Raw genomic sequence first — 24,015 nt, 5'->3', positions numbered from 1 at the left:
AGAACAGAGCGCTCTGGAGCGTATCTGCCCTCGGCCGAAATTGGAACGTTCTTCGGCTTCTTTTTCAATAAACAGTTTACATGAGAGAAACAAACTTTTCCAACTTTAAAGGGACAGTCAACACCAGAATTTGTGTTGTTTAAAAATAAAGATAATCCATTTATTACCCATTCCCCAGTTTTGCATAACCAACACTTTTATAGAAATACCCTTGTTTACCTCTGTGATTACCTTGTATCTATGCTTCTGCAAACTGCCCCTTATTTCAGTTCTTTTGACAGACTTGCATTGTAGCCAATCAGTGCTCACTCCAGGGCAATTTCACGTGCATGAGCTCAATGTTATCTATATGTAACACAGGAACTAATGCCCTCCAGTGGTCAAAATGCATTCAGATTAGAGGCAGTCTTCAAGGTCTAAAAAATTAGCATATGAACCTCCTAGGTTTAGCTTTCAACTAAGAATACCAAGAGAACAAAGCAAAATTGGTGATAAAAGTAAATTGGAAAGTTGTTTAAAATTACATTCCCTATTTAAATCATGAAAGATTTCTCCAACATTGGTGTGTCCGGTCCACGGCGTCATCCATTACTTGTGGGATATTCTCCTCCCCCACAGGGAAAGGCAAGGAGAGCACACAGCAAGAGCTGTCCATATAGTCCCTCCCAGGCTCCGCCCCCCCAGTCATTCTCCTTGCCGCTCTGAACAAGTAGCATCTCCTCGGGGATGGTGAGGAGTTTGTGGTGTTTAGTTGTAGGTTTTTATTCTTCTATCAAGAGTTTGTTATTTTAAAATAGTGCTGGTATGTACTATTTACTCTGAAACAGAAAGAGATGAAGAGTTCTGTTTAAAAGAGGATTATGATTTTAGCAGACAGTAACTAAAATCAGTTGCTGTTCCCACACAGGACTGTTGAGATGAGAGAACTTCAGTTGGGGGGAACAGTTTGCAGACTTTTCTGCTCAAGGTATGACTAGCCATTTTTCTAACAAGACTGTGTAATGCTGGAAGGCTGTCATTTTCCCTCATGGGGATTGGTAAGCCATTTTCTTAGTCTCAAACAGAATAAAGGGCTTATTATGGGCTATACACTGGTAGACACTCTTAAGGGCTAAATCGATTGCTTTATTTAAGTATTATATGCAGTTTGAAGTTGAATTTCACACTTTTATAACATTGGGGAACGTTTTTTAGCACCAGGCACTTGTTAAGACACCTTCCCAGTCAGGAAGGGCCTTTCTCTGTAGTAGGCAGAGCCTCATTTTCGTGCCATTACTGTGCAGTTACTTTTGAGTACAGTACATGCAGCTGCATGTGTGTGGGTCTGGAATCTACTAAAAACGTTCCTAGAAGGCTTCATTTGATATCATATACCCCCCTGGGATTGGTGAAGTCGCAGCAAAGGCTGTAGCTGGGACTGTAAGGGGGTTAAAATTAAAAACGGCTCCGGTTTCCACATTTTAAGGGTTAACAGCTTGAAAATTGGGGTGCAATACTTTGAATGCATTAAGACACTGTGGTGAAAATTTGGTAAAGATTGGATAATTCCTTCATAGTTTTTCACATATTCAGTAATAAAGTTTGCCCTGTTTAACATTTAAAGAGACAGTAACGGTTTTGTTTTAAAACGGTTTTTGTGCTTTATTAACCAGTTTAAGCCTGTTTAACATGTCAGATAGATCATGTTCTGTATGTATGGTAGCCAATGTGGTTCCCCCTTCAAATATGTGTGATAATTGTGCCATAGCGTCCAAACAAAGTAAGGACAGTACTGTCACAAATTGTAAAGTTGCCCAGGATGATTCCTCAGATGAAGGAAGTAGACATAGTTCTACATCATCTCCTTCTGTGTCTATACCAGTTATGCCCGCGCAGGCGACCCCTAGTACTTCTAGCTAGGGCTGCAACAACTAATCGGTAAGATTGATCATAGAAATAGCTGTCACAGTATCTCATTATCAATTAGGTGGTTAGCGAATAGTTGATTAATTGCACAGCACCAGCTGCTTCAATCCGATGAACTCCTGCACATGGTATTGTGCAAACATTTTTATTTATTTATTTTCTTAGTTATAGTAGATCATCAGAATAAAGCAGCTGGTGCTGTGCAACTGACCAACTAATCGCTAACCACCTTATTGATAATGAGATTTGTTGAGAACTATTTTTATGATCAAACTTACCGATTAGTTGTTGCAGCCCTACTTCTAGCGCGCCAATGCTTGTTACTATGCAGCAATTGACGGCAGTAATGGATAACTCCATAGCTAATATTTTATCCAAAATGCCAGCATTTCAGAGAAAGCGCGATTGCTCTGTTTTAAACACTGTAGAGCAGGAGGGCGCTGATGATAATTTTTCTGTCATACCCTCACACCAATCTGAAGTGGCAGTGAGGGAGGGTTTGTCAGATGGGGAAATTTCTGATACAGGAAGAATTTCTCAGCAGGCAGAACCTGATGTTGTGACATTTAAATCAAAATTAGAGCATCTCCGCGCATTACTTAAGGAGGTGCTATCTACTCTGGATGATTGTGACAATCTGGTCAACCCAGAAAAATTGTGCAAGATGGACAAGTTCCTTGAGGTCCCGGTGCACCCTGATGCTTTTCCGATACCTAAACGGGTGGCGGACATAGTGAATAAGGAGTGGGAGAAGCCAGGCATACCTTTTGTCCCTCCTCCTATATTTAAGAAATTGTTCCCTATGGTCGACCCCAGGAAGGACACATGGCAAACAGTCCCTAAGGTCGAGGGGGCGGTTTCTACTCTAGCCAAGCGCACGACCATTCCTATTGAGGGCAATTGTGCTTTCACAGATCCTATGGATAAAAAATTGGAGGGTTTGCTTAAAAAGATTTTTGTACAGCAAGGTTACCTCCTTTAACCTATTTAGTGCATTATTCCTGTCACTACAGCGGCGTGGTTCTGGTTCGAGGAACTGGAAAAGTCGCTCAGTAGGGAGACTCCGTATGAGGAAGTCATGGACAGAATTCACGCACTTAAGTTAGCTAATTCCTTTATTTTAGACACCGCTTTGCAGTTAGCGAGGTTAGCGGCGAAAAATTCAGGGTTTACAATTGGGGCGCGTAGAGCGCTCTGGCTAAAGTCTTGGTCGGCGGATGTATCTTCCAAGACAAAATTGCTTAATACCCCTTTCAAAGGTAAGACCCTTTTTGGGCCAGAATTGAAAGAGATTATTTCAGACATCACTGAGGGAAAGGGCCATGCCCTCCCACAAGATAAACCTTTCAAGGCTAAGAATAAGTCCAATTTTCGTTCCATTCGCAATTTCAGGAACGGACCGGCTTCCAACTCGGCAGCCTCTAGACAAGAGGGTAACGCTTCCCAGACTAAACCAGCTTGGAAATCAATGCAAGGCTGGAACAAGGGTAAACAGGCCAAGAAGCCTGCTGCTGCTACCAAAACAGCATGAAGGGGTAGCCCCCGATCCGGGACCGGATCTAGTAGGGGGCAGACTCTCTCTCTCTTTGCTCAGGCTTAGGCAAGAGATGTTCAGGATCCCTGGACACTAGAAATAGTCTCTCAGGGTTTTCTTCTGGAGTTCAAGGAACTACCCTCAAGGGGAAGGTTCCACATGTCTAACTTATCTTCAAACCAAATAAAGAGACAGGCATTCTTACATTGTGTAGAAGACCTGTTAAAGATGGGAGTGATACACCCAGTTCCAACTGTGGAACAAGGTCGGGGGTTTTACTCAAATCTGTTTGTAGTTCCCAAAAAAGAGGGAATTTTCAGACCAATTCTGGATTTAAAAATTCTAAACAAATTTCTCAGAGTTCCATCGTTCAAATGGAAACCATTCGAACAATTTTATCTACATTCCAGGAGGGTCAATTTATGACTACCGTGGATTTAAAGGATGCGTATCTACATATTCCTATCCACAAAGATCATCCAAGGATTTTCACAAAGGTGCTAGGGTCCCTTCTAGAGGTTCTAAGACCAAGGGGTATTGCAGTGGCACCTTATCTGGACAACATTCTAATCCAAACGTCGTCTCTTTCCAAAGCAAAGGCTCATACAGACATTGTTCTAGCCTTTCTCATATCTCACGGGTGGAAGGTGAACGTAGAAAAGAGTTCCCTGTCTCCGTCGACAAGAGTTCCCTTCTTGGGAACGATAATAGATTCTTTAAAAATGAAGATCTTCCTGACAAAAGTCAGAAAGTCAAAGCTTCTAAAGCTTGTCAAGTTCTTCACTCTATTCTGCAGCCTTCCATAGCTCAGTGCATGGTAGTAGTAGGGTTGATGGTTGCAGCAATGGACATAGTTCCTTTTGCTCAAATTCATCTAAGACCATTACAACTGTACATGCTCAAGCAGTGGAATGGGGACTATACAGACTTGTCTCCAAAGATTCAAGTAGACCAGATGACCAGAGACTCACTCCGTTGGTGGTTGTCACAGGATCACCTGTCTCAGGGAATGAGTTTCCGCAGACCAGAGTGGGTCATTGTCACGACCGACGCCAGTCTATTAGGCTGGGGCGCGGTCTGGGATTCCCTGAAAGCTCAGGGTCTATGGTCTCGGGAAGAGTCTCTTCTCCCGATAAACATCCTGGAACTGAGAGCGATATTCAATGCTCTCCGGGCTTGGCCTCAACTAGCGAAGGCCGGATTCATAAGATTCCAGTCAGACAACATGACGACTGTAGCTTACATCAACCATCAGGGAGGAACAAAGAGTTCCTTGGCGATGAGAGAGGTATCCAAGATCATCAAATGGGTGGAGGATCACTCCTGCCATCTATCTGCAATTCACATCCCAGGAGTAGACAACTGGGAGGCGGATTATCTGAGTCGTCAGACTTTCCATCCGGGGGAGTGGGAACTCCACCCGGAGGTTTTTGCCCAGTTGACTCAATTATGGGACATTCCAGACATGGATCTGATGGCGTCTCATCAGAACTTCAAGGTTCCTTGCTACGGGTCCAGATCCAGGGATCCCAAGGCGACTCTAGTGGATGCATTAGTGACGCCTTGGTCGTTCAACCTAGCTTATGCATTTCCACCGTTCCCTCTCCTTCCCAGGCTTGTAGCCAGGATCAAACAGGAGAAGGCCTCAGTGATTCTGATAGCTCCTGCGTGGCCACGCAGGACTTGGTATGCAGACCTGGTGAATATGTCATCGACTCCACCATGGAAGCTACCTTTGAGACAGGATCTTCTAGTGCAAGGTCCATTCGAACATCCAAATCTAGTTTCTCTGCAGCTGACTGCTTGGAAATTGAACGCTTGATTTTATCCAAGCGCGGGTTTTCAGATTCAGTGATAGATACTCTGGTCCAAGCCAGAAAACCTGTGACTAGAAGGATTTACCATAAAATATGGAAAGGATATATCTGTTGGTGTGAATCCAAGGGATTCTCATGGATTAATATTCCCAGGATCCTCTCCTTTCTAACAAGAAGGTTTGGATAAGGGATTGTCAGCGAGTTCTCTAAAAGGACAGAGATATGCTTTATCTGTCTTGTTACACAGACGACTGGCAGCTGTGCCAGATGTACAAGCTTTTGTACAGGCTTTGGTCAGAATCAAACCTGTTTACAGACCTTTGACTCCTCCCTGGAGTCTAAATTTAGTTTTTTCAGTTCTTCAAGGGGTTCCATTTGAACCCTTACATTCCATAGATATCAAGTTACTATCTTGGAAAGTTCTGTTTTTGGTTGCTATTTCTTCTGCTAGAAGAGTTTCTGAACTATCTGCTTTGCAGTGTGATCCACCCTATCTGGTGTTCAATTCAGATAAGGTTGTTTTGCGTACCAAGCCTGGTTTTCTTCCAAAAGTTGTTTCCAACAAGAATATTAACCAGGAAATAGTTGTCCCTTCTTTGTGTCCGAATCCAGTTTCAAAGAAGGAACATTTGTTACACCATTTAGATGTAGTCCGTGCTTTAAAGTTCTATTTAGAAGCAACAAAGGATTTCAGACAAAACTTCTTTTATGTTTGTCGTTTATTCTGGTAAGAGGAGAGGACAAAAAGCTACTGCTACCTCTCTTTCTTTCTGGCTGAAAAGCATTATCCGATTGGCTTATGAGACTGCCGGATGGCAGCCTCCTGAACGAATCACAGCTCACTCTACTAGGGCTGTGGCTTCCACATGGGCCTTCAAGAACGAGGCTTCTGTTGATCAGATATGTGAGGCAGCAACTTGGTCTTCTCTGCACACTTTTGCCAAATTCTACAAATTTGATACTTTTTGCTTCTTCGGAGGCTATTTTTGGGAGAAAGGTTTTGCAAGCCGTGGTGCCTTCTGTTTAGGTAACCTGATTTGCTCCCTCCCTTCATCCGTGTCCTAAAGCTTTGGTATTGGTTCCCACAAGTAATGGATGACGCCGTGGACCGGACACACCAATGTTGGAGAAAACAGAATTTATGCTTACCTGATAAATTACTTTCTCCAACTGTGTGTCTGGTCCACGGCCCGCCCTGGTTTTTTTAATCAGGTTTGAAAAATTTCTCTCTCTATACACTACAGTGCTCTCCTTGCCTTTCCCTGTGGGGGAGGAGAATATCCCACAAGTAATGGATGACGCCGTGGACCGGACACACCGTTGGAGAAAGTAATTTATCAGGTAAGCATAAATTCTGTTTTTTTTGGACTTGACTGTCCCTTTAACTACACGGAAGCCGTTAATGTGCACATTACCTAGGTGATTAGAACAGAGCACTATGGAGCGTATCTGCCCTCGGCCGAAATCGGAACATTCTTCGACTTCTTTTTCAATAAACAGTTTACATGAGAGAAACAAACTTTTCCAACTTTAACTACACAGAAGCAGTTAATGTGCACATTACCTAGGTAAAGTGCAGATTCTGCACTTTAACTGAGCAAATCAGTTAATCTGCAGATTAGCTAGGTAATGTGCACATTAACTGTTTCTGCACTTTAACTGTAACATATATACACACACACACACACACACGTGGAAAAATATCGCTATGGTTTACTAGTAAGGGTTTAAAAGCTTCTAGCCCAGAGTGATAAAGTTAGTCTACTCAATGTTAAAGATAGGAAAGAATCAAATTTCTATGTCGTCCGGGACCACTGGACTATTGGAAATTTCAAGCAGTGTGTGTTGTATGTAGTATGTGTGTATGTGTATGTATATATGTGTATATATATATATATATATATATATATATATATATATATATATATATATATATATATATATATATATATATATATATATATATATATATATATATATATATATATATATATATATATATACACATACACACACACACACACACACACAGGTGAAACTCGAAAAATTAGAATATCGTGCAAAAGTTCATTTATTTCACTAATGCAACTCAAAAGGTGAAACTAATATAGGAGATCTACTCATTACATGCAAAGCAAGACAGTTCAAGCTGTGATTTGTCATAATTGTGATGATTATAGCTTATAGCTCATGAAAACCCCAAATCCACAATCTCAGAAAATTAGAATATTGTACGTACCTGTAGAACAATATTGGACCTCTGAAAAGTATAAGCTTGTATACTGTATGTACTTGGTTTGGGCCCCTTTTGCAGCAATTACTGCCTCAATGTGGCGTGGCATGGAAGTAGGTATGCACCAAAATTTCGGCCGCAGAAAAATTTTTTTTTTGCCTTTTATTTTCGGTAAAATTATTGTGTAGCATATTTCAAATTTGATGCCAGCTTAGAGCTGCTGTTTGAGTTCATTACTTGACTTACTGTTTTGCATATAATAATAGTTTTCTAGGACTATACTATATTTTGATAATTGGTAAAAATAAAAAATCAGATTGATTTTTTTTTTTTTTTTTAGAAGGAAACCAAAGTTCTGAATACGGTTTTCAAAGTAGTATAAGTAACATGGTTATAAACACTTGATATTATCAAACACAGCCCTAAGCACACACAGTGAATATGTATAAGCCTTATATACAGGGAGTGCAGAATTATTAGGCAAGTTGTATTTTTGAGGATTAATTTTATTATTGAACAGCAACCATGTTTTCAATGAACCCAAAAAACTCATTAATATCAAAGCTGAATAGTTTTGGAAGTAGTTTTTAGTTTGTTTTTAGTTATAGCTATTTTAGGGGGATATCTGTGTGTGCAGGTGACTATTACTGTGCATAATTATTAGGCAACTTAACAAAAAACAAATATATACCCATTTCAATTATTTATTTTTACCAGTGAAACCAATATAACATCTCAACATTCACAAATATACATTTCTGACATTCAAAAGCAGAACAAAAACAAATCAGTGACCAATATAGCCACCTTTCTTTGCAAGGACACTCAAAAGCCTGCCATCCATGGATTCTGTCAGTGTTTTGATCTGTTCACCATCAACATTGCGTGCAGCAGCAACCACAGCCTCCCAGACACTGTTCAGAGAGGTGTACTGTTTTCCCTCCTTGTAAATCTCACATTTGATGATGGACCACAGGTTCTCAATGGGGTTCAGATCAGGTGAACAAGGAGGCCATGTCATTAGATTTTCTTCTTTTATACCCTTTCTTGCCAGCCACGCTGTGGAGTACTTGGACACGTGTGATGGAGCATTGTCCTGCATGAAAATCATGTTTTTCTTGAAGAATGCAGACTTCTTCCTGTACCACTGCTTGAAGAAGGTGTCTTCCAGAAACTGGCAGTAGGACTGGGAGTTGAGCTTGACTCCATCCTCAACCCGAAAAGGCCCCACAAGCTCATCTTTGATGATACCAGCCCAAACCAGTACTCCACCTCCACCTTGCTGGCGTCTGAGTCGGACTGCAGCTCTCTGCCCTTTACCAATCCAGCCACGGGCCCATCAAGACTCACTCTCATTTCATCAGTCCATAAAACCTTAGAAAAATCAGTCTTGAGATATTTCTTGGCCCAGTCTTGACGTTTCAGCTTGTGTGTCTTGTTCAGTGGTGGTCGTCTTTCAGCCTTTCTTACCTTGGCCATGTCTCTGAGTATTGCACACCTTGTGCTTTTGGGCACTCCAGTGATGTTGCAGCTCTGAAATATGGCCAAACTGGTGGCAAGTGGCATCTTGGCAGCTGCACGCTTGACTTTTCTCAGTTCATGGGCAGTTATTTTGCGCCTTGGTTTTTCCACACGCTTCTTGCGACCCTGTTGACTATTTTGAATGAAACGCTTGATTGTTTGATGAGCACGCTTCAGAAGCTTTGCAATTTTAAGAGTGCTGCATCCCTCTGCAAGATATCTCACTATTTTTGACTTTTCTGAGCCTGTCAAGTCCTTCTTTTGACCCATTTTGCCAAAGGAAAGGAAGTTGCTTAATAATTATGCACACCTGATATAGGGTGTTGATGTCATTAGACCACACCCCTTCTCATTACAGAGATGCACATCACCTAATATGCTTAATTGGTAGTAGGCTTTCGAGCCTATACAGCTTGGATTAAGACAACATGCATAAAGAGGATGATGTGGTCAAAATACTCATTTGCCTAATAATTCTGCACTCCCTGTACAGTGCTCATACATCAGCCTCTTGTGCGTAGACATTCTATTCGCCTGAGGCAAATTTGCGTGCACACCATATATGCATAAGCACCAAGCTCGCACACGGTACAAATTAGCACCCACCAGACAGTGTATACAAAAAAGCACAGTAACTTTCTATAACCACCTTGCACGTAAGGTCGTAGCTAAGTCCGGTGGTCCTGGTGATATGTGACAGGCAGACTCCATTTGGGGCTCCGGACATATAATCTGATGGGTCAGTGTGAGACCAAAACTAGGAACTAGGCGGAGATACGATGAGAGACTATTAGGTGCAGCCACGCTTATCGCACGGATAACTACACCCAAAAACAAAACACATGTCCACCTCGTATTGTTGTCTGGCTATAACCTCCCTTGTAGAGCTCCACCATTTTCACTGCAGATCACGCCCTACGGTACAAGTGACCACGCCCATTTGTTGGAGCTTTCCCGCCTACAAGCTCTCTCCGCTACACGCACGCTGTAGTTAAAAAAAGAAAAAAATAATTTCTGTTTTCGGCCAGGGGCATCCTGAAATTTCGGTATCGGTTTCGGTCCAGATTTTTCATTTCGGTGCATCCCTACATGGAAGCTATCAGCCTGTGGCACTGCTGAGGTGTTATTCAAGACCAGGATGCTTCAATAGCGGTCTTCAGCTCTTCTGCATTGTTCGGTCTCATGTCTCTCATCTTTCTCTTGGCAATGCCCCATAGATTCTCTATGGGGTTCAGGTCAGGCGAGTTTACTGGCTAATCAAGCACAGTAATCACACGGTCATTGAACCAGGTTTTGGTGCTTTTGGCAGTGTGGGCAGGTGCCACGTCCTGCTGGAAAATGAAGTCAGCATCCCCATAGAGCTTGTCTGCGGAAGGAAGCATGAAGTGCTCCAAAATCTCCTGGTAGACGGCTGCGTTGACCTTGGACTTAATGAAGCACAGTGGACCAACACCAGCAGACTGTGGAAACGTCACACTGGATTTCAAGCATCTTGCAGTGTGTGCCTTTCCATTCTTCCTCCATACTCTGGGTTCTTGGTTTCCAAATGAGATGCAAAATTTGCTCTCATCAGAAAAGAGGACTTTGGACCACTGAGCAACAGACCAGGTCAGTTTTTCTTTAGCCCAGGTAAGACGCTTCTGACATTGTTTGCTGTTCAGGAGTGGCTTGACAAGAGGAATACGACATTTGAAGCCCATGTCCAGGATCCGTCTGTGTGTGGTGGCTCTTGTGAAAGTCCCCAACACTTTTCAATGGCCTTTTCCTGACAATCCTCTCCAACCCTGCTGCTTGTGCACCTTTTTCTTCCACACTTTTCCCTTCCACATAACTCTCTATTAATGTGCTTTGATACAGCACTTTGGAACATCTAACTTCTTTTGCAATTACCTTTTGAGGCTTTCCCTCCTTATGGAGGGTGTCAATGATGGTTTTCTGCACAACTGTCAGGTCAGCAGTCTTTCCCATGATTGTTTTTCCTACTGAACCAGACTGAGAGACAATTTAATGGCTCAGGAACCCTTTGCATGTGTTATGGCTTAATTAGCTGATTAGAGTTGGGACACTTTGAGCCTAGAATATTGCACCTTTTCACAATATTCTAGTTTTCTGAGATTGTGGATTTGGGGTTTTCATGAGCTGTAAGCCATAATCATCACAATTTATGACAAATCACGGCTTGAACTTTCTTGCTTTGCATGTAATGAGTCTATCTCATATATTAGTTTCACCTTTTAAGTTGCATTAGTGAAACAAATGAACTTTTGCACAATATTCTAATTTTTCGAGTTTCACCTGTGTGTGTGTGTATGTATGTCAGTATATAGCAGGGTGATAATACAATTTATTTATTTATTATTATTCTTTAAAACAAACCCCCAATGAAAAGTATATACAAAACAATTTAAATGAATAATTATTCCTAAATTCTTTAATTAGTTAAAATTTATGAACTCATTGAATTATATTTATAGAAACCAGATTATGAATCAAATGATACACACTTATGCTGTTACAATATTCTATACAAAGATCATAAAAAAATATACCTTTACAATTTACCTTATTCACAATGAATCACATTTAAAATACCAGAGTATGGACCGTTAATTTAACAATGCTTTGTTAGACAATATAACAAAATACTTAACATCCAATTGATATGACAATTTATCTGAACTGAAATAACCTCTTATTTAACTATAATTAAGACAAATTATAAAATATATAGTTGCAAATATAAATGACTAAATATGACTAGTTTTAAACTACACAGGACTATGAGCACAAGCTATTCAATACTATAATTTCCCTTGGCTGCAATTCCTGCATAAACCACTAGATGGCAGCAGACAACCAGAAATGCAGTTTCATTTTTAATACTGCTAACAGTAAACTATAGATTCATATATATTTTTAAAATGTATATTTAGTGTATTCACTATTTCTTGCCTCAGCAAAAAATGATGTCCAATTTGTATAGGATCACTTAATATTATTTAATCTGGGCATTTCATCAATATTAAACATGATACACTTCCCACAATACAAATTAATTTTTATACATTTAAAATATATGGGTATTTTATATCAATATAAATATCGTCTGTATATCTCTTGCTGAGTGTATAAAAATATATGATGTTATTTATATTTTTTATTTAGCAGACATTCACATTTAATATTATACAAACAGACAATTTCATATCCATTTATTCGTACCTATTATTTAATAGTCTGAGGCACATATTTAATATTTGAAAATTATATATATATATATATATATATATATATATATATATATAATTTGTCCAAACTTCGAATCCTTAAGACTTCTATGTTTTTAAAAATACATAGGTTAAGACATGTTGAAATCTTGATTCTTAGGTTTTCAGCTTCCCATATTACCCTTCTTAGGCATAGACAATCTCCCAGATTCATGTGTTCATATTTAATGTTACCTGAATATATATATATTAATTTGAGCATCTTAAACTACATGAAAATTAGGCATAATTCCTTTATCTGAGATCTAGTTTCCCATGTCTGTAGGTAACTTGAGTTCAGATGCGTATTTAGTTGGTTCAGGGGCAATTAACAGGTCTGTCCTAATTACTATATTCCTGGCTTTAGTGATGTTCAAAGTGGTTGAATATTGTAGACTGACTATGTCACTGCAGGGGTTCTCAACTCTTGCATATGCTTAAGCCTCAAAGGGATTTTTTTTTACAGACAAACCATGTTTGTTTATTTACAGGGTTCATTACCTGATAACCTTTTATTACATAGAGGGAAGGTCAGGAAATCAAACTTTAAACAGAGCCATATAGTGAACATCTCTTATAATTTGGGACCAATGCTTGTTTTTCTTTAGAAGTCCTGTCTATTTCTTTTGTTCTATAAGTCTGTAGTTTAGAGCAAAAGGGAGGGTTTGATATCACCCATTCTAGTGTTTGTTCGCAATGCATGTAAATCAATTCATAGTAGATATTAGCTAAATGAAATATTAGATTCTATGATACATCAGTAGTTTATTTATGGTTACTTCACAGATACCCTGACAAAATATATATATATATATATATATATATATATATATATATATATATATATATATATATATATATATATATATATATATATATAGTGTGTTTGTGTATATAAAATATATATATATATACATACACACACACACACACACACACACACACACACACACACACACACACACACACACACACTGATTGGAGTAACCACGTTAGTCCAGAGATTTAGATATCAAAATAACACGAGTATTGCATTGATCAATGATACTTTTTTATTGGACTAACTATACATTTATAAGATGACAAGCTTTCGGAAGAGTGTCTTCCTTTTTCAAATCTGAAGCAATACTGACCAATTTGATGGAATTTACAGATTATATCTTAAAACAGGCTAAAAAGACAAAGTATAACAGAGTTCTGAATGCAGGGGGAGGAGGGGGTGTCATAAAAATCATGATGGGGGTTTAGGAGACAGGCAGATAGTGTCAGTAAAAGATAACAGGCAGGGGAAATATATGGAATACACAAAGCATATACTGACAAAGTTATATATCAACATAGAATACATATGAATAAAGATGGGAAATTAGGTATACAGGGGAATATAAGATGGTCAAAAAAGGAGAAAGGAAAAAAAAGAAATAGGGGAATAATAATAATGACAAAAGTGTGGACATATGCTTACCTGCGTACCTATGCATAGAGAGTGTGGAATATACAATGTAATTGACTACAGTATCTGAAAGTACATTACAAAAAAATTTGATAATGGGTTAAGAAACCAGAGTCCACATTTAGTCCAGAATTTAGCAAGTTGAAGTGCATTATCATTTTCATTTCAAAGGTTTTTCTTTCCATGGTGTTTTTGAAGTTGCCTCTGAGAATTTTGATTTTGAGGTTTTGGATGGAGTGATCAGGTTGGGGGAAATGGTGACCAACAGGGGTACAGTATTGTTTCACAGTGGTAAATTCATCCGAAGGTGCAGTTTTTGGCTTGTTTCTCCAATATAACATCCCACTTCACATGCAGTGCAATGTATCATGTATACCACATTTGCAGATATACATGAATATGCCCCTTTAATGTTATAGGATTTGCTCTTTTGATTACCTGAGTATATTAAATTGTTTACAAATAGCTCATTTACCCTTATTTTGGAATTTAAAATAGCTGATTTAGCATGTGGTATCTCTACCTATACTGAAAGTTTCTATTGATAAAGGGACAGTATAATGTAAAATTAACTTTTTACTACCCTATCTCTTCTATACCCCACTGGGAGTGTAATTTCTTCTGCTGGCTGCGTTTACACAGCTTATCTATAGCTTGGACCTAAGGCCAGAAACTTTCAGAATAAGTGGGGATACCACATGCTAATATAAGGGTAAAGGAATTACTTGTAAGATAAGGAAGCATGTGTGTGTACAGAAAGTGATAACATAATGAGATCTGATGTTACTTGCAAGTTCAACCCATTTTAATGGGTTGTGGTTTTAATGAACAAAACCAACTATTTCATATACACAAATATACCTAAAGAAGACATTTCTCATACATTTTATACTGGTATAACAAGTCATTGGAAATACATTAAGGGAAAAATTATTTTACAATTCACTGTCCCTTTAAGGAATACTAAAGTCAAAATGTAAATTTTTTTTCTTCAGATAGAGCAGCAGTTTTAAGAGACTTTCCAGTTTACTTCCATTATCAGCACTGTTATCCGCATATAAATCTGTTATTGGCTGATGGCTGTCACATGATACAACATTATTGTTAAAGTTAATTTTGTTTCAAGAATGTATTTGCTCATTTTAAAATTCAGAACAATTGCTATTGCATTGCATTTTTATTGTGCCTTTTTTGATTATGAAATTGTTCTGTATTTATGTTTAACTTGTTTTTATTGATTTTATAAATAAAAGACAAGAAAAAGATCAATTAGATTGAATACAGCATAGGTCTTGGTAATTTAACAATAACAAGAAAAATGGGTTGGTCAGTGCAGATGACATCACATCGCCACAATACCTGGAGTTTTAAGATATTCCAAACTTCAATATGTATCTTTTAACATTTATTTAGAACTAACTCGTAACGTTCTATATAGTCCCATCTGCCCTTCCCCTTCCACTTGTTCCTCCAAACCGGTCATCATTGTAGGGGTCACCTAGGGAATCAGATCCCCTCTTAACCCCTAATAATAGCATTGAGATGATAAGACCAGACCGTCTTGAGAAGGCATGATATTGAGACCAAATAACTATAGGTTCTTGTATCAACAAAAAGAATAAGAGATAGGACAAGAGGATAGATGAAGATATAGATAATGAATACGAGCGAAAGATTTAGAGTGTACCTGTATCCGTCATCCTTGTTTATAAAACTAGTTAGGTATTCCGAAATTACATTGGGCAAGTACACGTAGAGTAGAGCGTAGAATAGAGAGCAAGATGAGTTAAGACAGGGTAAGTTAGATTAGGCCACCCGGCCCCCCCCGACCAATGAAGTTACTATGTTCTTTGTTTCTGTAAAACAGTTATATAGCTAAGTTCCTGTTTAAAGTCCAGTAAAACCAGACTTTCTCAAATTGTGCTTGTGTATCTAGGATATGTGATGCAGATTCATACATTCGATGGGTTAGTGAAATTTTATTCTTAACCTCCTCCCATGGAGGAGCATTCGTTTTCCAGTATTTTGCAATACTCATTCTAGTCACCGTACAGGTGATCTTACTTGTTCTGTATTTAAAGGGACATGAAGTCCAATTTTTTTCTTTTATTATTCAGAAAGAACACAAAAAAAAAAAAAGTTTCCAACTTCTATGATCAAATTTGCTTTGTTCTGTGTTGTTCTTTGTAGAAGAAATATCTAGATAGGTAGCGTGCATGTCTCAAGCACTACATGACAGAAAATAGTGCTGCCATCTAGTGCTCTTGCCAATGTATAACATTGTTCCAAAACTATTGCCGTATAGTGCTACAGACACGTGCACACTCCTGAGCTTACCTTCCTGCTTTTCAACAAAGGATATCAACAAAACAAAAAAATTGATAATAGAAATAAATTGAAAAGTTGTTTAAAATTGTATGTTCTATCCAAATTGCAAAATAAAAATATTGGGTTTTATGACCCTTTAATGGTCCTTTAGCAGTCTTGCATTTTTTTTTTAGCTTTGCCAAATCCAGTTCTCAGACTTTCGATCTTTAAAGTTTCTTTATTCAGATAAAATATTTTCTATTTGTTTCTTATATTTCAATATATTCTTTTGTAAGCAATGTATATATTTACAGATAATAAATGCATTTGTTGTAAACAATGTATATATTTCTCCAACATTGGTGTGTCCGGTCCACGGCGTCATCCTTACTTGTGGGATATTCTCTTCCCCAACAGGAAATGGCAAAGAGTCCCAGCAAAGCTGGTCACATGATCCCTCCTAGGCTCCGCCCACCCTAGTCATTCTCTTTGCCGTTGCACAGGCAACATCTCCACGGAGATGGTTAAGAGTTTTTTGGTGTTTAAATGTAGTTTTATTCTTCTATCAAGTGTTTGTTATTTTAAAATAGTGCTGGTATGTACTATTTACTCTGAAACAGAAAAGGATGAAGATTTCTGTTTGTAAGAGGAAGATGATTTTAGCAGACAGTAACTAAAATCGATTGCTGTTTCCACACAGGACTGTTGAGATGAAGTAACTTCAGTTGGGGGAAACAGTTAGCAGTCTTTTCTGCTTAAGGTATGACTAGCCATATTTCTAACAAGACCATGTAATGCTGGAAGGCTGTCATTTCCCCTCATGGGGACCGGTAAGCCATTTTCTTAGTTAAACATAAAAGAATAAAGGGCTTCAAAAAGGGCTTAAAAACTGGTAGACATTTTTCTGGGCTAAAACAATTGCTTTACTAGGCATATTATGCAGATTCTAACTAATTATTGGTATTATAATCTTGGGGAACGTTTAGAAAAACGGCAGGCACTGTGTTGGACACCTTTTTCAGATGGGGGCCTTTCTAGTTATAGACAGAGCCTCATTCTGGGACTGTATAGGGGTTAAATGTAAAAACGGCTCCGGTTCCTTTAATTTAAGGGTTAAAGCTCTGAAATTTGGTGTGCAATACTTTTAATGCTTTAAGACACTGTGGTGAAATTTTGGTGAATTTAGAACAATTCCTTCATACTTTTTCACATATTCAGTAATAAAGTGTTTTCAGTTTGAAATTTAAAGTGACAGTAACGGTTTTATTTTAAAACGTTTTTTGTGCTTTGTTGACAAGTTTAAGCCTGTTTAACATGTCTGTACCATCAGATAAGCTATGTTCTATATGTATGAAAGCCAATGTGTCTCCCCATTTAAATTTATGTGATAATTGTGCCATAGTGTCCAAACAAAGTAAGGACAGTAATGCAACAGATAATGATATTGCCCAAGATGATTCCTCAAATGAGGGGAGTAAACATGATACTACATCATCCCCTACTGTGTCTACACCAGTTATGCCCACACAGGAGGCCCCTAGTACATCTAGTGCGCCAATACTTATTACCATGCAACAATTAACGGCTGTAATGGATAACTCCATAGCAAATCTTTTATCCAAAATGCCTACTTATCAGAGAAAGCGCGATTGCTCTGTTTTAAACACTGAAGAGCAAGAGGACGCTGATGATAACTGTTCTGACATACCCTCACACCAATCTCAAGGGGCCATGAGGGAGGTTTTGTCTGATGGAGAAATTTCAGATTCAGGAAAAATTTCTCATCAAGCTGAACCTGATGTTGTGACATTTAAATTTAAATTAGAACATCTCCGCGCACTGCTTAAGGAGGTGTTATCTACTCTGGATGATTGTGACAATTTGGTCATTCCAGAGAAATTATGTAAGATGGACAAGTTCCTAGAGGTTCCGGTGCCCCCCGATGCTTTTCCTATACCCAAGCGGGTGGCGGACATAGTAAATAAAGAGTGGGAAAGGCCCGGCATACCTTTTGTTCCCCCCCCTATATTTAAGAAATTATTTCCTATAGTCGACCCCAGAAAGGACTTATGGCAGACAGTCCCCAAGGTCGAGGGGGCGGTTTCTACTCTAAACAAACGCACTACTATTCCTATCGAAGATAGTTGTGCTTTCAAAGATCCTATGGATAAGAAATTAGAGGGTTTGCTTAAAAAGATTTTTGTACAGCAAGGTTACCTTCTACAACCAATTTCATGCATTGTTCCTGTCACTACGGCAGCGTGTTTCTGGTTCGAGGAACTAGAAAAATCGCTCAGTAAAGAATCTTCGTATGAGGAGGTTATGGACAGAGTTCAAGCACTTAAATTGGCTAACTCTTTTGTTTTAGATGCCGCTTTGCAATTAGCTAGATTAGCGGCGAAAAATTCAGGGTTTGCTGTCGTGGCGCGCAGAGTGCTTTGGCTAAAGTCTTGGTCAGCGGATGTGTCTTCCAAGACAAAATTGCTTAACATTCCTTTCAAAGGTAAAACTTTATTTGGACCTGATTTGAAAGAGATTATTTCAGACATCACTGGGGGAAAGGGCCACGCCCTCCCACAGGATAGGTCTTTTAAGGCTAATAATAAGCCTAATTTTCGTCCCTTTCGCAGAAACGGACCAGTCTCTAATTCTGTATCCTCTAAGCAAGAGGGTAATACTTCACAACCCAAACCAGCCTGGAAACCAATGCAAGGCTGGAACAAGGGTAAGCAGGCCAAGAAGCCTACCACTGCTACCAAAACAGCATGAAGGGATAGCCCCCGATCCGGGACCGGATCTAGTGGGGGGCAGACTTTCTCTCTTTGCTCAGGCTTGGGCAAGAGATGTTCAGGATCCTTGGGCGCTAGAAATAGTTTCTCAAGGTTATCTCCTGGAATTCAAGGAACTACCCCCAAGGGGAAGGTTCCACAGGTCTCAATTATCTTCAAACCAAATAAAGAGACAGGCATTCTTACATTGTGTAGAAGACCTGTTAAAGATGGGAGTGATACATCCAGTTCCAATAAGAGAACAAGGAATGGGATTTTATTCCAATCTGTTCATAGTTCCCAAAAAAGAGGGAACATTCAGACCGTTTTTGGATCTAAAGATCCTAAACAAATTTCTCAGGGTACCATCGTTCAAAATGGAAGCTATTCGAACGATCCTACCTACTATCCAGGAAAATCAATTTATGACTACCGTGGATTTAAAGGATGCGTACCTACATATTCCTATCCACAAGGAACATCATCAGTTCCTAAGGTTCGCTTTTCTGGACAAGCATTACCAGTTTGTGGCACTTCCATTTGGATTAGCCACTGCTCCAAGGATTTTCACAAAGGTACTAGGGTCCCTTCTAGCGGTTCTAAGACCAAGGGGCATTGCAGTAGTACCTTACTTGGACGACATCCTGATTCAAGCGTCGTCCCTGTCAAAAGCAAAGGCTCATACGGACATCGTCCTAGCCTTTCTCAGATCTCACGGATGGAAGGTGAACAAAGAAAAAAGTTCTCTGTCCCCGTCAACAAGAGTTCCCTTCTTGGGAACAATAATAGACTCCTTAGAAATGAGGATTTTTCTGACAGAGGTCAGAAAATCAAAACTTCTAAGCTCTTGTCAAGTACTTCATTCTGTTCCTCGTCCTTCCATAGTGCAGTGCATGGAAGTAATAGGATTGATGGTTGCAACAATGGACATAGTTCCTTTTGCACGAATTCATTTAAGACCATTACAACTGTGCATGCTCAGACAGTGGAATGGGGATTATACAGACTTGTCTCCGACGATTCAAGTAGATCAAAAGACCAGAGATTCACTCCGTTGGTGGCTGACCCTGGACAATCTGTCACAGGGAATGAGCTTCCGCAGACCAGAGTGGGTCATTGTCACGACCGACGCCAGCCTAGTGGGCTGGGGCGCGGTCTGAGAATTTCTGAAAGCTCAGGGTCTATGGTCTCGGGAAGAGTCTCTTCTCCCGATAAACATTCTGGAACTGAGAGCGATATTCAATGCTCTCAGAGCTTGGCCTCAACTAGCAAAGGCCAAATTCATAAGGTTTCAGTCAGACAACATGACGACCGTTACATATATCAATCATCAGGGGGGAACAAGGAGTTCCCTGGCGATGAAAGAAGTGACCAAGATAATTCAATGGGTGGAGGATCACTCCTGCCACTTGTCTGCGATCCACATCCCAGGAGTGGAAAATTGGGAAGCGGATTTTCTGAGTCGTCAGACATTCCATCCGGGGGAGTGGGAACTCCATCTGGAAATCTTTGCCCAAATAACTCAATTATGGGGCATTCCAGACATGGATCTGATGGCGTCTCGTCAGAACTTCAAGGTTCCTTGCTACGGGTCCAGATCCAGGGATCCCAAGGCGACCCTAGTAGATGCACTAGTAGCACCTTGGACCTTCAACCTAGCTTATGTATTCCCACCGTTTCCTCTCATCCCCAGGCTGGTAGCCAGGATCAATCAGGAGAGGGCCTCGGTGATCTTGATAGCTCCTGCGTGGCCACGCAGGACTTGGTATGCAGACCTGGTGAATATGTCATCGGCTCCACCATGGAAGCTACCTTTGAGACAGGACCTTCTTGTTCAGGGTCCATTCGAACATCCGAATCTGGTTTCCCTCCAACTGACGGCTTGGAGATTGAACGCTTGATTTTATCAAAGCGTGGGTTTTCAGATTCTGTAATAGATACTCTGATTCAGGCTAGAAAGCCTGTAACTAGAAAAATTTACCATAAAATATGGAAAAAATATATCTGTTGGTGTGAATCTAAAGGATTCCCATGGAACAAGATAAAAATTCCTAAGATTCTATCCTTTCTACAAGAAGTTTTGGAGAAAGGATTATCTGCAAGTTATCTGAAGGGACAGATCTCTGCTTTATCTGTTTTACTTCACAAAAGACTGGCAGCTGTGCCAGATGTTCAAGCATTTGTTCAGGCTCTGGTTAGGATCAAGCCTGTTTACAGACCTTTGACTCCTCCCTGGAGTCTAAATCTAGTTCTTTCAGTTCTTCAAGGGGTTCCGTTTGAACCCTTACATTCCGTAGATATTAAGTTATTATCTTGGAAAGTTTTGTTTTTGGTTGCAATTTCTTCTGCTAGAAGAGTTTCAGAGTTATCTGCTCTGCAGTGTTCTCCACCCTATCTGGTGTTCCATGCAGATAAGGTGGTTTTGCGTACTAAGCCTGGTTTTCTTCCGAAAGTTGTTTCCAACAAAAATATTATCCAGGAGATAGTTGTACCTTCTTTGTGTCCGAATCCAGTTTCAAAGAAGGAACGTTTGTTACACAATTTGGACGTAGTCCGTGCTCTAAAATTCTATTTAGAGGCTACTAAAGATTTCAGACAAACATCTTCCTTGTTTGTTGTTTATTCTGGTAAAAGGAGAGGTCAAAAAGCGACTTCTACCTCTCTTTCCTTTTGGCTTAAAAGCATTATCCGATTGGCTTATGAGACTGCCGGACGGCAGCCTCCTGAAAGAATCACAGCTCACTCCACTAGGGCTGTGGCTTCCACATGGGCCTTCAAGAACGAGGCTTCTGTTGACCAGATATGTAAGACAGCGACTTGGTCTTCACTGCACACTTTTGCCAAATTTTACAAATTTGATACTTTTGCTTCTTCGGAGGCTATTTTTGGGAGAAAGGTTTTTCAAGCTGTGGTGCCTTCCGTTTAGGTACCCTGATTTGCTCCCTCCCTTCATCCGTGTCCTAAAGCTTTGGTATTGGTTCCCACAAGTAAGGATGACGCCGTGGACCGGACACACCAATGTTGGAGAAAACAGAATTTATGCTTACCTGATAAATTACTTTCTCCAACGGTGTGTCCGGTCCACGGCCCGCCCTGGTTTTTTAATCAGGTCTGATGAATTATTTTCTCTAACTACAGTCACCACTGTATCATATGGTTTCTCCTATATATATTTCCTCCTGTCCGTCGGTCGAATGACTGGGGTGGGCGGAGCCTAGGAGGGATCATGTGACCAGCTTTGCTGGGACTCTTTGCCATTTCCTGTTGGGGAAGAGAATATCCCACAAGTAAAGATGACGCCGTGGACCGGACACACCGTTGGAGAAAGTAATTTATCAGGTAAGCATTAATTCTGTTTTACAGATAGTAAATGCATTTGTTGTAAACAATGTATATATTTACAGATAATAAATGCATTTGTTGTAAACAATGTATATATTTACAGATAGTAAATGCATTTGTTGTAAACAATGTATATATTTACAGATAGTAAATGCATTTGTTGTAAACAATGTATATATTTACAGATAGTAAATGCATTTGTTGTAAACAATGTATATATTTACAGATAGTAAATGCATTTGTTGTAAGCAATGTATATATTTACAGATAATAAATGCATTTGTTGTAAACAATGTATATATTTACAGATAGTAAATGCATTTGTTGTAAGCAATGTATATATTTACAGATAATAAATGCATTTGTTGTAAACAATGTATATATTTACAGATAGAAAATGCATTTGTTGTAAACAATGTATATATTTACAGATAGTAAATGCATTTGTTGTAAGCAATGTATATATTTACAGATAGTAAATGCATTTGTTGTAAGCAATGTATATATTTACAGATAGTAAATGCATTTGTTGTAAACAATGTATATATTTACAGATAGTAAATGCATTTGTTGTAAGCAATGTATATATTTACAGATAGTAAATGCATTTGGCGGCGCTATACAAATAAATGATAATAATAATAATAATTTGTTGTAAGCAATGTATATATTTACAGATAGTAAATGCATTTGGCGGCGCTATACAAATAAATGATAATAATAATAATAATAATAATTTGTTGTAAACAATGTATATATTTACAGATAGTAAATGCATTTGTTGTAAACAATGTATATATTTACAGATAGTAAATGCATTTGTTGTAAGCAATGTATATATTTACAGATAGTAAATGCATTTGTTGTAAGCAATGTATATATTTACAGATAGTAAATGCATTTGTTGTAAGCAATGTATATATTTACAGATAGTAAATGCATTTGTTGTAAGCAATGTATATATTTACAGATAGTAAATGCATTTGTTGTAAACAATGTATATATTTACAGATAGTAAATGCATTTGTTGTAAACAATGTATATATTTACAGATAGTAAATGCATTTGTTGTAAACAATGTATATATTTACAGATAGTAAATGCATTTGTTGTAAACAATGTATATATTTACAGATAGTAAATGCATTTGTTGTAAACAATGTATATATTTACAGATAGTAAATGCATTTGTTGTAAACAATGTATATATTTACAGATAGTAAATGCATTTGTTGTAAGCAATGTATATATTTACAGATAGTAAATGCATTTGTTGTAAGCAATGTATATATTTACAGATAGTAAATGCATTTGTTGTAAGCAATGTATATATTTACAGATAGTAAATGCATTTGTTGTAAACAAAACAAATAAAAAAAAGCATCTTTGTTGCAGAAAGTGGCTGCCTTTACATTGTGATGGATTATTGCGAAGGAGGAGATCTGTTTAAAAAAATCAATTCACAGAAGGGGGTTTTATTCCCAGAAGATCAGGTACATCATTTTATTCCTTTGTATCAAAATAAATATTATATTACATCAGATTTTATTTCCTTTTTTTTTTAATTTTTTTTATTTAATACTTTTTGCAAAAAAAGCTGCTCCTTAACTGGTCCGCTGAGGCTGCGGACATCAATCCGCCTGATCCTATATGATCGGGTTGATTGACACCCCCTTCTAGCGGCCAATGGCCGTGAATCTGCAGGGGGCTGCATTGCACAAGCAGTTCACCAGAACTGCTTGTGCAATGTTAAATGCTGACAGCGTATGCTGTCAGCATTCAGCAATGTCTGTCGGAAATGACACTACAACATATCATATCATGTCGGACAGACATTGATAAATCGGCCCCAATGAATCAAAATTATTA

At 38.8% G+C, this 24,015-nt stretch overlaps 1 protein-coding gene across 1 annotated transcript in view; it reads left to right on the top strand.

The window, feature by feature from the left end:
- Positions 1–24,015, top strand: part of NEK1 (NIMA related kinase 1) — an 827,448-nt gene that overhangs the window by 4,227 nt on the left and 799,206 nt on the right. Inside the window, exon 3 of the mRNA XM_053700237.1 lies at positions 23,542–23,639. Within this exon, the coding sequence (XP_053556212.1) occupies positions 23,542–23,639 (98 nt within the window). The remainder of the gene's footprint in view (positions 1–23,541; positions 23,640–24,015) is intronic.

The sequence above is a fragment of the Bombina bombina genome, chromosome 2, assembly GCF_027579735.1.
Source record: "Bombina bombina isolate aBomBom1 chromosome 2, aBomBom1.pri, whole genome shotgun sequence".
Taxonomy (NCBI): Eukaryota; Metazoa; Chordata; class Amphibia; order Anura; family Bombinatoridae; genus Bombina; species Bombina bombina.
Note: the sequence above shows the minus strand (reverse complement) of the source record. Positions and strands in the feature narration are given on the sequence as shown.